Below are 14117 nucleotides of genomic sequence, written 5' to 3' on the forward strand. Positions count from 1 at the left end.
CTTCAGTAACTAAAAGACAACTGAACCAGTGACTACAATGTTAACACCACACTCTGTGCAAACTTTAGTCCTCTTTCTACAACTCATCTATTCATTGAATTAGAAATAGTAGAAATGAGTGGACCTGAATGTAGTACAATTTTATTTGAAAGCAGATTATTCTGGCATTCAACTGGACAGAAAAAAATACTTCTATAAGCTATTGAGGGCTGGATAGATGGCTCAGCAGTTAAGAGCATTGCTCTTCTGAGGACCTGAGTTCAATTCCCAGCAACCACATGGTGGCTCACAACCATCTGTAATGGGGTCTGATGCTCTCTTCTGGTGTGTCTGAAGAAAGCTACAGTGTGCTCATATAAATAAAATAAATAAGTAAAAATTTGAAAAAAGGTCTGATTTAGGAAAAGGTTTGAGTTGCAGGTATTTCTGTCCCTCTTCCCTTCACTCACTCACATTCATTCATTGATTCATTCATTTATTCCTTTTCTTCCTCCCTCCCCACTTCCTATGGCTCTAGGAATTACACTCAGAGCTTCATGCATGCTAAACAAATGCCCTACCTTAGAGTTATTCCCTAGTCCATGGACATTTTCTGAAAATTTGTTTTTTAAAAAATCTGTTACAACCCAGAGATGTAATTTATAAAACCATAAATAAATGTAACAGTCTATCATTCAAATTGTTGCACACCTGAAACTAAAAATGAAAAAAATCTTTTCTTTTTTGAAATGTTACTTTGTCATTAGTATGTGGGTGTGTATGTTAGTGTGGTGCATTTATGCCATGTGTAAGTGTCAGGGTCAGAGGACAAATCGGAGTCACTGGATTCCAGGTATGAAACTCACATCACCAGGCTTGCACAGCAAGTGCTTTTGCCAGCCGAGGCATCTCACTACTACTAATGCAGATGATATTTTATTTATGTGCAATGAGTCACTAGTCTGTTTCAAGGCCTCTGGCTTCTGCTACACTATCAATACTGGATCTACACTGGAACTCCTCTCAGCCCATTGTTGCCCTGTGTCATGGAGTCCTGCAGCTTTAGATCTGCAGGACTGGCCCCTTGACAAGCTCCAGTAGTGTTCATAGATGGGATAGATGTTGGGGTGCGCCACTTCAAAAGCCCTGGATCTGGGCCTGGGTAGTAGCTGAGTTTTTCAGTCTGCCAGCTCTCCAGCACTGCCCAAGGGCAGCTCACCCAAGTGCCTATGCTGGCAAGGGGTAGGGCCAGCTTTCCTTGTATATCTAAAATATATACTATGCGTATATGTGTGTGTGTGTGTGTGTGTATATATATATATATTTTTTTTTAAACAAGTAAGAAAACATGTTATTGGCAAATTTTTATGACAATCAGAAACTTTAATTTAGGCCAGCCTATACAAGACAGCAAGATCCTGGCTCAAAATAAAAAAATCATTTAAAGAAAATATCAATAGCAATCTTATATTATTTATATCCAAACAATATATAAATATTATATGAATAATATATAAATACTTTTCATACCTCATACTTGATTAGGAAGTTATAGAGAGTCTCAACATCTTGGTAATTACTATTAGGAGCCAAAATCCTAAATAAATAAACAAATTAATTAATAATAAATTAACAGACCATGAAAATTAATTTTAAACAAATCTTAAATTTTCTCCTTCAAACTTATACATGTCATTCATGTTTATCAAGTTTATTCAAAGGACAACATGAAGAACTGTTTTAAAAGGTCACTGCATTAGGAAAGTTGAGAACCACTGATCTAGAAGTAGAAAAGATACACCATGAATAAAGTAGGTCAATCCTCAATGAGTAAATCCCTCTAACTTAGGTCACTAATAAAATGTTTTGTTTCAACAAACTAGCAGACTCTAGATACAAGTAGGCCGAAGTGCTGTCACTGTGCCAACTGATCCTTCTTTTTACAGACAGGGTCTGGTAGTACAAACCAGTCTGACTTCAAGCTGCTGCTCTTCCTGCCTCAGTTCCCTGATTATGACTATGAGCCACCAAACTGTGCCAACTGAAAGAAGAGCTTTTATAAATAATCTTGCTTACACTAAAGAGGTCAGCTATCCCAATATCCCAATTAGTAAGTCAAAAATATTTGCTAATAAAATAAATAAAAATTTAAATGTAAAAGTGAGTAAGCACCAGTGGATCTGAAAAGATGCTGTGATTATAGCCCTCCTTATTAAGAAATGGTGGACCTGTCTGTGGATGGACATGGCCTTTTCAAATGTTAAAATGGAGTAGGACTTATGCAAGGCCCTAGATTTGATCCCCATTTGAAAAAAATTGGGCAAGAGACTAATAGACAATTAACTTTTGGAAATTTCATAAAATCATACAAGAAATACAGAAATCTCAGATCTTGTGTCTGTAATTGTTTGCTCAGTGGGTGAGAGAACACTTGCAACACAAACACAAGAACATAAATTTGCATCCCTAGTACCACAGGAATAGTATACCCCAGTGCTGTGAGAGGTAGAGGGGTGGAGGTACTCACTAAAGCTTGCTGTCTGCCAGCTTAGCACCAGCCTAGCTTCAGGAGTGTCTACCTTAAAGAAGTAAGGCAGAGAGGGACAGAACAAAACTGTGCCATCCTCCTCTGGCTTCCACATACATGTACAGGTGGAGATATCTGCACACATGTGCAAATATACCCCCACACACACACACGGGGGGTGGGGGGTGCGGGGGTGAGAAATGCGCTTATATTACAAGGTATTTCAAACCAAAACTGTAAGATGTAGTAGAGGTTTTAAAACAACTAATAGGAACTATCTTTTCTTAAAACCAAGAACAGGTTTAATTTTTTAAAATCATATTTTATGGTTAGGCCTACATAGTCAAATTTGTTAGTTATTATTTGTTCCTACAACTAAATATAACTTAAAAAGAAAAAGAACAGAAAAAAAAAAAAGCCATCTAAACTTAAGAGACAGCCTCAAGGTCTGGGAAAATGGTTCAAAAGGTAAGGCTGCTTACTGCACAAGCAAACATTATGATCTGAATCTAGTTTATTAGCACCGCACATCTGTCACCTCAGTGCTAGAAGGTATAAACAGATAGGTTCTGGGGCTGACTGACCAGCCAATCTAGTCAAAATCTCCATCTCCAGGTTCAGTTAAAGACCCTGTCTCAAATAAGATGACGAAAACAACTGCAGAAGGCACCCCAACAAAAACCTCTGTCGCACGCATGCACGCACACACGCACGTGCACAGAAATGTGTCATGTTTTCTTTAATAAAAAAAAAAATTGCCTGTTTCTCCCTCTTTTCCTCTTCTGCCTAGGCTACTGAACTAAGAAAACATTTCAAATACTTCATTTAAAGTTACTACAGGCACAAAACTAAAACTCACGAAAACAGATGTGTAGTTTACATATAAAACCAAGCAGACTTAGAAGATGACTTTGTGGAACTGGTTCTCTCCTTCCATTGTTATGTGGTTTCTAGGGACCAAACTGACATCATCAAGCTTGTGCAGTAAGCACCTTTATCTGCTAGGCCATCTTGTCATCCTCAAATAGCATAGATTTTTGTTGTTGTTGTTTTTCTTGAGACAAGGTTTCTCTGTTTAGCCCTGGCTATTCTGGAACTCACTTGGTACACCAGATTGGCCTCAAACTCAAGAGATTCACCTGCCTTTGCCTCCTAAGTACTGGGACTAAAGGTTTGTGTCAGCTCTGTCTGGCTAGGGTATAATTTTTTTGGTCATTTCAATCTTATTTATAGAAGTAAAACATAAACATTGAGCTAAACAGGTTGCAATTCTCACCCTCACTCTCCCTCCTGTCCTTGGTTCCTCTTTCCATATGGCTGACTCTGTCTCTTTCTCTGTTTCTCCATGTAACCCTGGCTGTCCTAGAACTCAGAAATCTGCCTGCCTCTGCTTCCCAAGTGCTGGGACTAAAGGTATGCACCACCACTGGACCTGTCCTTGGTTTCTAACTTAGCAGAAACTCATCACTCGCTCACTCTCTCTCTCTTACCTCCCTCTCTTTTCTTCTTTCTTTTCCCTCCCTCTCTTCCTTCCTATCTTTCTTCTAGGACTTTGTTAAGATAGGGTCTTCTCATGTAGTCTAAGCTGGCCCTGAAATTTTGATCCTTGTGCTCCCCACAGTGCTGGGAATTATCAACATGTGCCACCACTCTTGTTGTCTATTTTATAGACACAAAAACATACCTAGAACACTTGCACTGGTGCTTTGAGTATTCAGTTCCCATTTTAAGCTATGTACATTTATAGTGTACCCTAAAGTGCATCTGTAAAGACCTGCTTTATTAATTTTGTAGGGATATCATATAAGCACAAAGTAAATGTATATATTTAACAATCCTCTATTAAAAGTAGAACATACCTGATTTTTAGAATTTTTAATCCAACCCCACAATTAATTTTTTCACTCTAAACAAAACTTTGTCATCTTTATTTACTACACAAAAGGTTTTGTGCTCATAAAAGTAACTGTTTTGAACTAAGAATGTAGCACAATGGTAGAGTGACTGTCCAAAATGTATAAGGCTCTGGATTTCAACTCTTATCACAGCAAAAATGTTACTCAATCTAGACTATTAACAAATGTAAAAAAATGGTAATAGACAGTACTGCTTTTTAAAAACCACCTTAAACACTTTTGTTTATATAAAAAGAATTATGTATGTTGCTCTAATAAAAAAGAAAACCAGTTACTAAGTCAATTGCAAATAAGGTAATTCAATTTCCTTTCCAACCCTCCTAAAAAGCACAAGAATCGGCAACACTGGTATGTTTTTTCAGCCTTACACAATTTTCTTTCTTTACCTCTGTCTTCTCGGTATTGAGATTAAAGCATGCACCACCATGCCTGGCAAAGAAGGATGTCCTCCCTGTCCAGACCCAACACTGGTCTCCCAAGCAACAGGCAGGGATATGTTGCGGCCCCAGCTGCCCCACGTTTGGGGGCCCAAGTGTCTCGGACCATTCTGTCAGTGTTGGAACTTGCACTGTCAAAAGCCTTGGGGGCTCAATTGTCCTGCACTGTCCCAAGCAGCTCCGGTCCACCGGTCGGGTTCAGCAAGAGAGAGAGGACGGACACGAGGAATGGAGACCAGACAGAGTATGATTCAATCCCATTTATTCTTTGGTCTCTCTTCCTAGTCCAAGGCCCAAGTCTTGAGTTCCTAGTCTCTAGTTCCTAGTCCCTAGCGCCTCCAAGTTCCAAGTTTCTTCTTCCAAGTGCCAAGTGCCTAATGTCTAATAACTAAGTTGTTCTCTCTAACCTAATTCCTAGTTCCAAGTTGTACTCTCTGAAGTGTCTGATTCTCTGTCTTCTCTTCTGTCTGCCTCTTATATGCCTCTTTTATATGTCTCACTTCTAAGCCACGCCTGTAAGTCACGCCTTTAAGTCATGCCCTTAGGCCTTGTCTCTAAATCTGATCTCTAAGTCATGCCCTTAAGCCACACACCTTTAAGTCTCACACACCCAAGGGAAAATCCTGGGTATCTAAAGCAAGATGTTATCAGAGTGTGCTCAGCTGTTGCAGGCTGATGTAATCAAGTCTCTTTTCAGGGTATTTGGCTCAAGATGGCTGCAAGGATGATAGCCGCCTTCTGTTGGCTCCCCACAGGGGTAGTCATTGCTATACTAATAGGTTTAAGGAAAAAGATAACTAACCTCTGTAACTTCAAAGTATTTCAGTATGCATTTGAAAGTAGCATGAGGATTTATATCTAATAAAAACTGACAGAGAGTAGTCAGATTGTAAGGGATAAATCTGGAACTAGAACCCAAGCTTCATCTTCATTTGCCTCTTTAACTTAAGGTCATGCTGATCAGGCCACATTTTTTTTTTTTTTTAGGTTTTTCGAGACAGGGTTTCTGTGTGTAGCCCTGGCTGTCCTGGAACTCACTCTGTAGAGCAGGCTGGGCTCGAACTCAGAAATCCACCTGCCTCTGCCTCCCAAGTGCTGGGATTAAAGGCCTGCGCCACTACCGCCCAGCACCACCACCGCCCAGCTGATCAGGCCATCTTATTGTAGATAAGCACCATATAGTGTACTGCTTTTAAGAAAAAGGGAAATAAATAAAGCTAAAAGGTGTCATTGAGCAGGTATCTGAAAATGAACAAAATGAAACTAAGCCACTTTAATAAAAATGAACGATAATGAATTTCAATCATTATAAAACTATCATTTATGTTTAATTTAATCCATCCCTATTATTTAAAAGAAAAGTTAAAACATTTCTTTTTTAAAAAAATTTTTTTTAAATTTAAAAGTCTTGCTAAGCAGCCTAGAATGGCCTTGAACTTGTCATGGTCCTGCCTCAGCTTCCCAAGTACTGGAATTACAGGTGTGTACCACTAAACTTAGCTAACTAGGCTTATCTGACTTAACTGGATGCTGATTATAGGAATATTTTAAGCACTGTATGTCTAGTTGCCAAAATGTATAAAATATATAATTATATTTTATATAATTATTAAATTTTTATTTATTCTTTTTTAAAAAATTGTTTCATCTGTATTTATGTATGTGAACCATAAGCATTCCTGGTATCTGAAGAGACCAGAAGAGGGCACTAGATCCCCTGGAAAAAGGGTTACCTACAGATGATTATGAGCTGTCCTGTAGGTACTAGGGGCCAAACCAAGGTCCCCTATAATAATAGCAAGAGCTCTTAATCGCTGAGCCATCTCTCCAGCCCTTTAGTTTTCATCCAGATGTCTAAAGAATTTGAATGCATATTGGACAGCTCACTGGTTAGGAGCACTGATTGACTGCTCTTGGCAGAGGAGCCAAATTCAAGTCCCAATACCCGAATGGCAGCTCACAACTCTCTAAAACTCCAGTGCCAGGGAATTGGAAGTCCTCTTCTAGCCTGCATGACCATCAGGCACCCACATAACTTACATGCAGGCAAAATACTCATACAAATAAAAGAAATACAATAATGAGATAATAATGATGACAACTTATGCCAGACCACTATGCCCATAACTCAAGCACTCAAAAAGCATTGTCAAGAAACAAATATGCATACATACATGAGTTCAAGGCCAGGGTGGGATACATATTGAAATCCTGTCTCAAAAAAAAAAAAAAAAAAAAAAAAAAAAAAAAGGAACAAAACAGAACTTTGTAATTTTGGTAGTTTCTTTGTGATCAATGAATGATAAGTAGTATACTTTTTATTCATGTCTACTTGTAGCTCAAAAGATTTTTTTTAAAAAGGCCAAAATGTACAATTGCAGAGAATTTCCTAACTACTTATACACAAATCCTCTGGAAAACTTACTAAAAATATAACTTCTTTTATGTATAAAATATAAATATAAAATATAAAATAAGTATGGATACTCTTATTTAAGTAAGTTTAGATTAAGACATTTTTTATAGATCGTAATTTTTTAAAGATGTATTTATTTATATTACGTATGTGAGTACACTGTTGCTGTCTTCAGATACACCAGAAGAGGACATCAGATCAGATGGTTATGGGCCACCATGTGGTTGCTGGGAATTGAACTCAGAAACTCGGAAAGAACAGTCAGTAAGTACTCTTAACTGCTGAGCCATCTCTCCAACCCCTAAGATTGCATTTTTTTTTTTTTTTTGGTATTTTTGAGACAGGGTTTCTCTGTGTAGCCCTGGCTGTCCTGGAACTCACTCTGTAGACCAGGCTGGCCTTGAACTCAGAAATCCGCCTGCCTCTGCCTCCCAAGTGCTGGGATTAAAGGCGTGCGCCACCACCGCCTGGCAAGATTGCATTTTTAACAAGTTCTCTTACAAACAAATCATAGAGCTGGTTAACGATACCAATTCCTCATTTTCAAAGCATAATAATTTATAAAACACTGAAGAATATGCTTCTTATTTATATCTTCCCTTGAGACAGGGTCTCCTGACATAGCCCATGCTTGTCTTAAATTCAGGATGTATCCCAATCTCATCTCGAAGTTGAAATCCTCTTGACCCAGCCTCTCAAATACTAGTATTACTTTCAAACAATCTACAGCTTAACTTTATAAAGCAATTAATATGCTAGCAGATGTAAAATGATTTCAAGAGGTAATATATTATGCAATATTTCCCAAGTTATTTTGATCAGAAACACTTCTGTCAAGGAACTCTTACATATGCTTAATTTATAAATTAAATTTCATTATTGATTATATATAAAAAGACACAGTATGTGTCACACTCAGTTATTTGTACTTTCAGGAAAGCTCTAGTAATACTGAGATGCACATTCAGCACATAAGAGGGCACTACTGCATCTTTTATTGTTGTTGTTATGAGACTGAGTTTCTCTGTATAGCTATGGCTGTCCTAGAACTCCCTTTGTAGACCATGCTGGCCTGGAATTCTACCTGCCTCTGCCTCCCAATTGCTAGGATTAATGACATGCACCACCCCTAACCCCACTCCAGCTACTACTGTATCTTTAACATGACTGTTTCCATGTTGGAGTCTGAGGTTGCACTGTATTCACCTTCCGTTCCCTGGTACCTAGTATAATGTCAACCCCAGCTGGTGCTCAGCAAGCATCAAGTGATTGAAGACAAAGTTTATATCCTTGCTTTCTTCAAGGTGTTGTAAAGCATGGTTTTATACATGCAACGTGAGCAATAGCACTTTAGTATTTATTATTCTTATTACTTGAAGTTAAAGGATTTATTGTATATAGAGACTGTATTTGACTCATGTTAGGATCTGCCATTGGTAAGACTTTGATAACTGCTTATCCTAAAAACCATTTAAACAAACTATGGTCCAAAATGAGATAAAATATCCTTTAAATATTAATAATGAGATGAATTTTAAAAAGCTATAAAAGGAAAAACTATTATTTCCTAAATATGACAAATATTTAAATCACACATGTATAAAATTCCAACAATCGTAAGACCATATTGCCTCTCACACTGTATTTCAGTTTGTTGTATTATGAAACTGTATCTGAGAAATTAGATTCTGTCAAAAATTAATTAATTTCTTTTAGAGGAGCAATGATAGTTGACATATTTCTTCTGTGAGCAAATGTGCCTGGCACTGTCCCAGAAGCTGTAACATAAAACAAAACAAAACTCTTCAGGAAGGGAGTGTCTAGTATTTTTTTTTTTCCTATAAAAGGAAAAGGTAGAAACATTTTGTGTTCTAAACTAGAAATCCATATTATCTACAGAAAAGAGAGAAAGGCAAATCTAAAAGCCAATCATCTATTAGGTGCAGTGCCATACGCCATCAATCCTAGCACTCAGGAGACAGAGATAGGCAGATCTCTTTGAGTTTGAGACCAGCCTGGTCCACACCTGACCATCCAGAGCTGAATTAGAGACTCTGTCTCATAAAAATCCAATAGTTTATAACTTGCTGGTAGACTTTTAACAGATCTAAATTAGGATGATAAATATAGAACTATAAAATTTAATACAATGTTTACCTTTGAATTCCTTCAAGAATATCCTTCACAGCCACCATTAACTTTTGAAGATATATAAAAGCTTCTTCAAATGATGCTATTTTTGAATTTGTCAGGGTTGAACTTGAATCCAGTGTTTGAAATACATCTGTGCTAAAAAAAAAAACAAAGGATGTACTCACTTAGTACTTATAGCTGTTTTCATTGATGACATGTAAAAACGTAATAATATGTCAGGCGGTAGTGGCGCATGCCTTTAATCCCAGCACTTGGGAGACAGAGGCAGGTGGATCTTAGTTTGAGGCCAGCCTGGGCTACAGAGTGAGTTCCAGGACAGCCAAGGCTATACAGAGAAACCCTGTCTCGAAAAAACCAAAAAAAAAGTAATAATATGACTAATCTTGTGTAATGTTTACCTATATAAGTTAGAAATAAAAGACAATGACATGAAAGAAGTCTGGGATAATAGCCACACAACAGATCTAGGCCACACATCGTACAGATTTAAAAGAATAAAAAAGGTACATTTCACTCTAAAAGGCCAAAAAGATAGAGGGGAAGCAATATTATTAACATATATTCAAGTCAGTACTCAAGAATATAAACAAAATGAATTATGTATCTAATTAAACAAAAAGCTGGAAGATTATCCTTGTAAATTAATAATTTAAATAATCAGTGAAACCTTTAATGTCTACTTAATAAAATACTAAGATTTTAAAAATATTTATGCTATATATAGATAAAAAATAAGACTAGGTACTGTGCTGCATGCTTTAATCCTAGCACTTGGGAGGCAGTAGCAGACAGGTTGAGAACTACTGATGTAAAGCCTCAGTACAGATCTCATTTGAAACAGGGCTCTGGCAAATGTAAACGGATAAGGTAAATGAGGGCTGGACTAGATTGGGCCATACCCTCTCCATAAAGACAAAAGTAGAAACTGGAGAGATGCATTTACTAGGCAAGGATTGAGGTTGACCACTGGAAGACAGAAAGGCACAGAGCAGATTCTCAATTAGCACTCCCTCCAGTCTTCTGCTTTTCCAGTTTCGGGCATTCATAACAGTTCTCAAATGGTTACTGCTTTAAGATATGTAGTTTTATGGTGATTCATTATGGTACCTCTGGGAAACTATTCATATGCCTAGAAGCAAAGGTGGACCTACAGAACGTTAACACTAACTACAATACCTTTTACATAACAGCATTAAAAAAACACATAAAGCTGAGCATGGTGGCATGCATGGTGAAAACAGCATTCGGAAGTAGAGGAAGGAAGATCTCTGTGAGCTTGAGGTCAGCCTTGTCTACATAGAGGACTGCATAAGAGAGCTTGTCTCAAGAAAGAAAAAGAAAGAAAGAGAGAGAGAGAGAGAGAGAGAGAGAGAGAGAGAGAGAGAGAGAGAGAGCGCGAGAGAGAGAAAAGGAAGGAGAGAGAGAGAGAAAGGAATAGAAAACAGAGAAACACAAATGTGTTAAAACAGTCCAAAATCTAAGTCATGTAACTTAAGAGTCTGTAGACCTTAGAGATCATGTGATCCGATTCTGCATTAAGATGAACTTTCCCAAAGACTAGATGGTTTCCCAAAGTCATTGTCTTTATTGTCCCATAGAAATTTTGGTACAGTTTTAAGTAGCAAAATTACTAAACCAAAGTGGTTGCCCATGTTTTTTATCCCAGCACTCAGGAGGAAGAGACAAGTAAGTAGATCTTCTAGGCCTGCCAGAGCTATGTAGTAAGACCATGTTTCAAAAAAAAAAAAAAAAAAAAAAAAAAGTAGCAAAATATTTTTGTTTATTTTTACACAAGGTAGAATGTGAAAATATAGCTTAAATAAACATTATTAATGTAACTTCTCTTAAAGTCACACTGAATAATGAGGTGGTTCTGAATAGAAACATTTCAAATCAAGAGTTATGTATAAAAGCTGCAATATACTGTCAGACTCATTAGCTTCAACATTATGAAGTAAACTATTCAACTGGCTAAGTAGTCAGTTTATAGACAATTATCAACTGCCAAAAGCAGTTTCTTGTTTTTGTGAGCACATGAATTCTGAGTCACTGAGAACAGTAATGGCAAAGGTAAAAAGAAATTGCGCTTATAAATCATTTTGTAAACTCAAACATACACATTTAAACAAGTGCCTCAGAAACTTGAATGATAAATCTCAGGAAAGCCTTGCTTTGTTTTGTTGTTTTCAAGACAGGATCTTATGTAGCCCAGGCTGGCCTCCAAGCCACAACTATTCTATCTCATCCTTCTGAACAGTAGGATAACAAGACTGTATCACTATGCCCAGATAAAAGATTATTTTTTTGACCTGAATTAGCAGTAGCACTCAACATCCAATTTCCTCATAAATAGACAACAAAAACTTGACCTAATGTAAGTTCAAAACTGCATTATTATCAAGCCACAAAAATGATGGCATTTATAGTTTGTGCATAAGAACTTATCTGTTTTTTTTTTTTTCCTATATTGCTGTAATAAAATACTCTGGCAAAAGCAATTTAAGCAGGAAAGAGTTTACTTTAGTTCCCAATTCATGGTAGAGGATTAAGCTGCAGGAGCTTGAGGTGGCTAGTCACACGCACACACAGTGAAGAGCAGAGAGGAAGAGATGAATGCACGCTGCTGCTCAGCTCCCTGTACTTCAGACATCCAGAACCCAGGCAGGAAATGGTGCTGTCCACAGCTGGCAGATCTTTCCACCTCAATTAAGCAATCAAGATAATACTCAACAGGCACACCCAAAGGCCCATCACCCAGATGTTTCTGGGTTCTGCCAAGTTGATAACAGTAACCACAAACGTGTTCTTACTAACTTTGTGTAAGAATACTTACCAGACCTCCAAATGAACATTTTTATATTAAAGAATTATATTCAATGAGTTCCACTGCAATTCTGGTATACAACTAGACTAGTGGAAAAAAAACTAGGCTAAATAAATATGTATTGTTATGGTAATATAAACATTGTTACTTACTGATATTAAGTCAATTATCCAGAAATAGCACAGAGCGCTCTAGCATGCAATACAAATGCATGAATATTATAGATCAATGCCTATGTTTTAGATATGGTTTTGTATTTAAAGCAGTCATTCCTACTTCCTATATATGGTCATTTTCTGTAAACAAGAATATCTGATTAGCCAAAATATCAAAAATATTTTGACTAGTAAAACAAACATAAAAAATTATTAAATTCATAAAAAATTATTAAATCTGTAATATAATCTTCAGTTCACACAGCTGCACTTATCTTTTTAGTATAATGGGTAAGAAAGCAAAATAGCAGGACATAAATTTGTTGAAAAATAATTACAGTCAAGGAGACAAAAAAAGCTCCAAGAACAAAGATAGATGGGTAGAGAAAAGGGAAGACAGATGAGATACGCTTGCATAAAATTTTTAAGTAATTGGATATATAAGTAAATAAATAAAAAATGAGCTCCTAATAGCCCATGCTGTAACAGACAACTGACAATAGATATTTCAGTAGACTGCCAATATACTCTGATACTTTTTAAAACAAATAGATGATCTTAATCCAAAATAATAGTCACACTGGACCTTGAACCAAAGTCGTATTACCTGGTCAATTAATTATATAAAGAAAATGGGCTTGAGGAAAAGTGTGCTTATCTATTCTAAAATCAGTGGCTTTAAGTTATGTAAGCTAGTCTAACAGCACCTTATTTGAAAAATTACTCAAAGAGAATGTAGCCCAGTGTCAGAACATCTGTCTAAAATACAACTGGTCCTAAACACTGGGGGAAAAAAAAAGAGAGAAAGGTAGCAAAATGGCTTAACAGGTAAAGATACTTGCTGCTAAGCCTAATGATCTGAGTTTGATCACTGGAAATCACACAGTAGAGGGAAAGAACCCACTTCTGCAAACTGTCCTCTGACCTTCACACTGTGACACCACCACACCCACATAGACATAAATATAAAATGAAAATTAACCAAGAATGATCTCTATAGTTCTTCATTTCAGAATTCTAAATTCAGTGTTTTATGTTTACATACTAAGGTACCCTTAGTTTATCTACCCTTTTAAACAACAGTATTTATCCACCTTTAAAACTTTTATATGAATTTTCTAAAACCCAAGGAACTTTTCTCAAGTTATTTCTAGTTTAATTACAGATTCCAAACTGTTGAATCAATCAATCTAAGTGACCCATTGGTTGTGAGAGATTTTTTAACGCACTCTCAGATTTACCTTTCTTCTACTGAATCCAAATTTCTAATAGTGTTTAGATATAGAAACTTTAAACGTTTCCAGGTAATTCTGATATTTACCCCTATTTAAACATAAATATTTCTAATGTATCAATCTGACAAAAGGCCCTTGGTATGACTGTCTAACACAATAAACTCATAACCCAAACACTACCTTCAGAGGAAATATTAAGAACAGAAACCCTATAAAAAGCAAACTTGTAATGACAAAGTTGAATGTCTTGGAAATTTAGTACCTGTTCTGATATATTGAAGTCCAAACATTCTCCAGGACAGACCAGATTTCTTGATGCTTGGTGAACTGGGGAAGATGAGAATCCAAGAAAACTGTGACTTCTTGGTTATGAAGCTTCATCAAAGAAGGGTCTTCCTGCTTTCTACTCATTGTGCTTTCTGAAGAATTTGGCTTAAGTTTTGTCTTGACCTGTGACATAAGAATTACACAAAA

General features: G+C 36.7%; 1 protein-coding gene across 16 annotated transcripts in view; it reads right to left on the reverse strand.

The window, feature by feature from the left end:
• The window catches only part of Swt1 (SWT1 RNA endoribonuclease homolog), a 56243-nt gene that overhangs the window by 3167 nt on the left and 38959 nt on the right, over positions 1 to 14117 (reverse strand). For 15 of the 16 annotated variants that reach the window (XM_034512771.2, XM_034512770.2, XM_076941318.1 and 12 more), the window contains 3 exons: positions 13906 to 14093; positions 9433 to 9564; positions 1510 to 1576 (listed from right to left, as the gene is read on the reverse strand). In XM_034512771.2, the coding sequence (XP_034368662.1) occupies positions 1510 to 1576; positions 9433 to 9564; positions 13906 to 14093 (387 nt within the window). Of the gene's footprint in view, positions 1 to 1506; positions 1577 to 9432; positions 9565 to 13905; positions 14094 to 14117 lie in introns of those variants that run through there. The other variant, XR_013112869.1, reaches the window with a different exon arrangement.

The sequence above is a fragment of the Arvicanthis niloticus genome, chromosome 10 (assembly GCF_011762505.2).
Source record: "Arvicanthis niloticus isolate mArvNil1 chromosome 10, mArvNil1.pat.X, whole genome shotgun sequence".
In the NCBI taxonomy this organism is placed as follows: Eukaryota; Metazoa; Chordata; class Mammalia; order Rodentia; family Muridae; genus Arvicanthis; species Arvicanthis niloticus.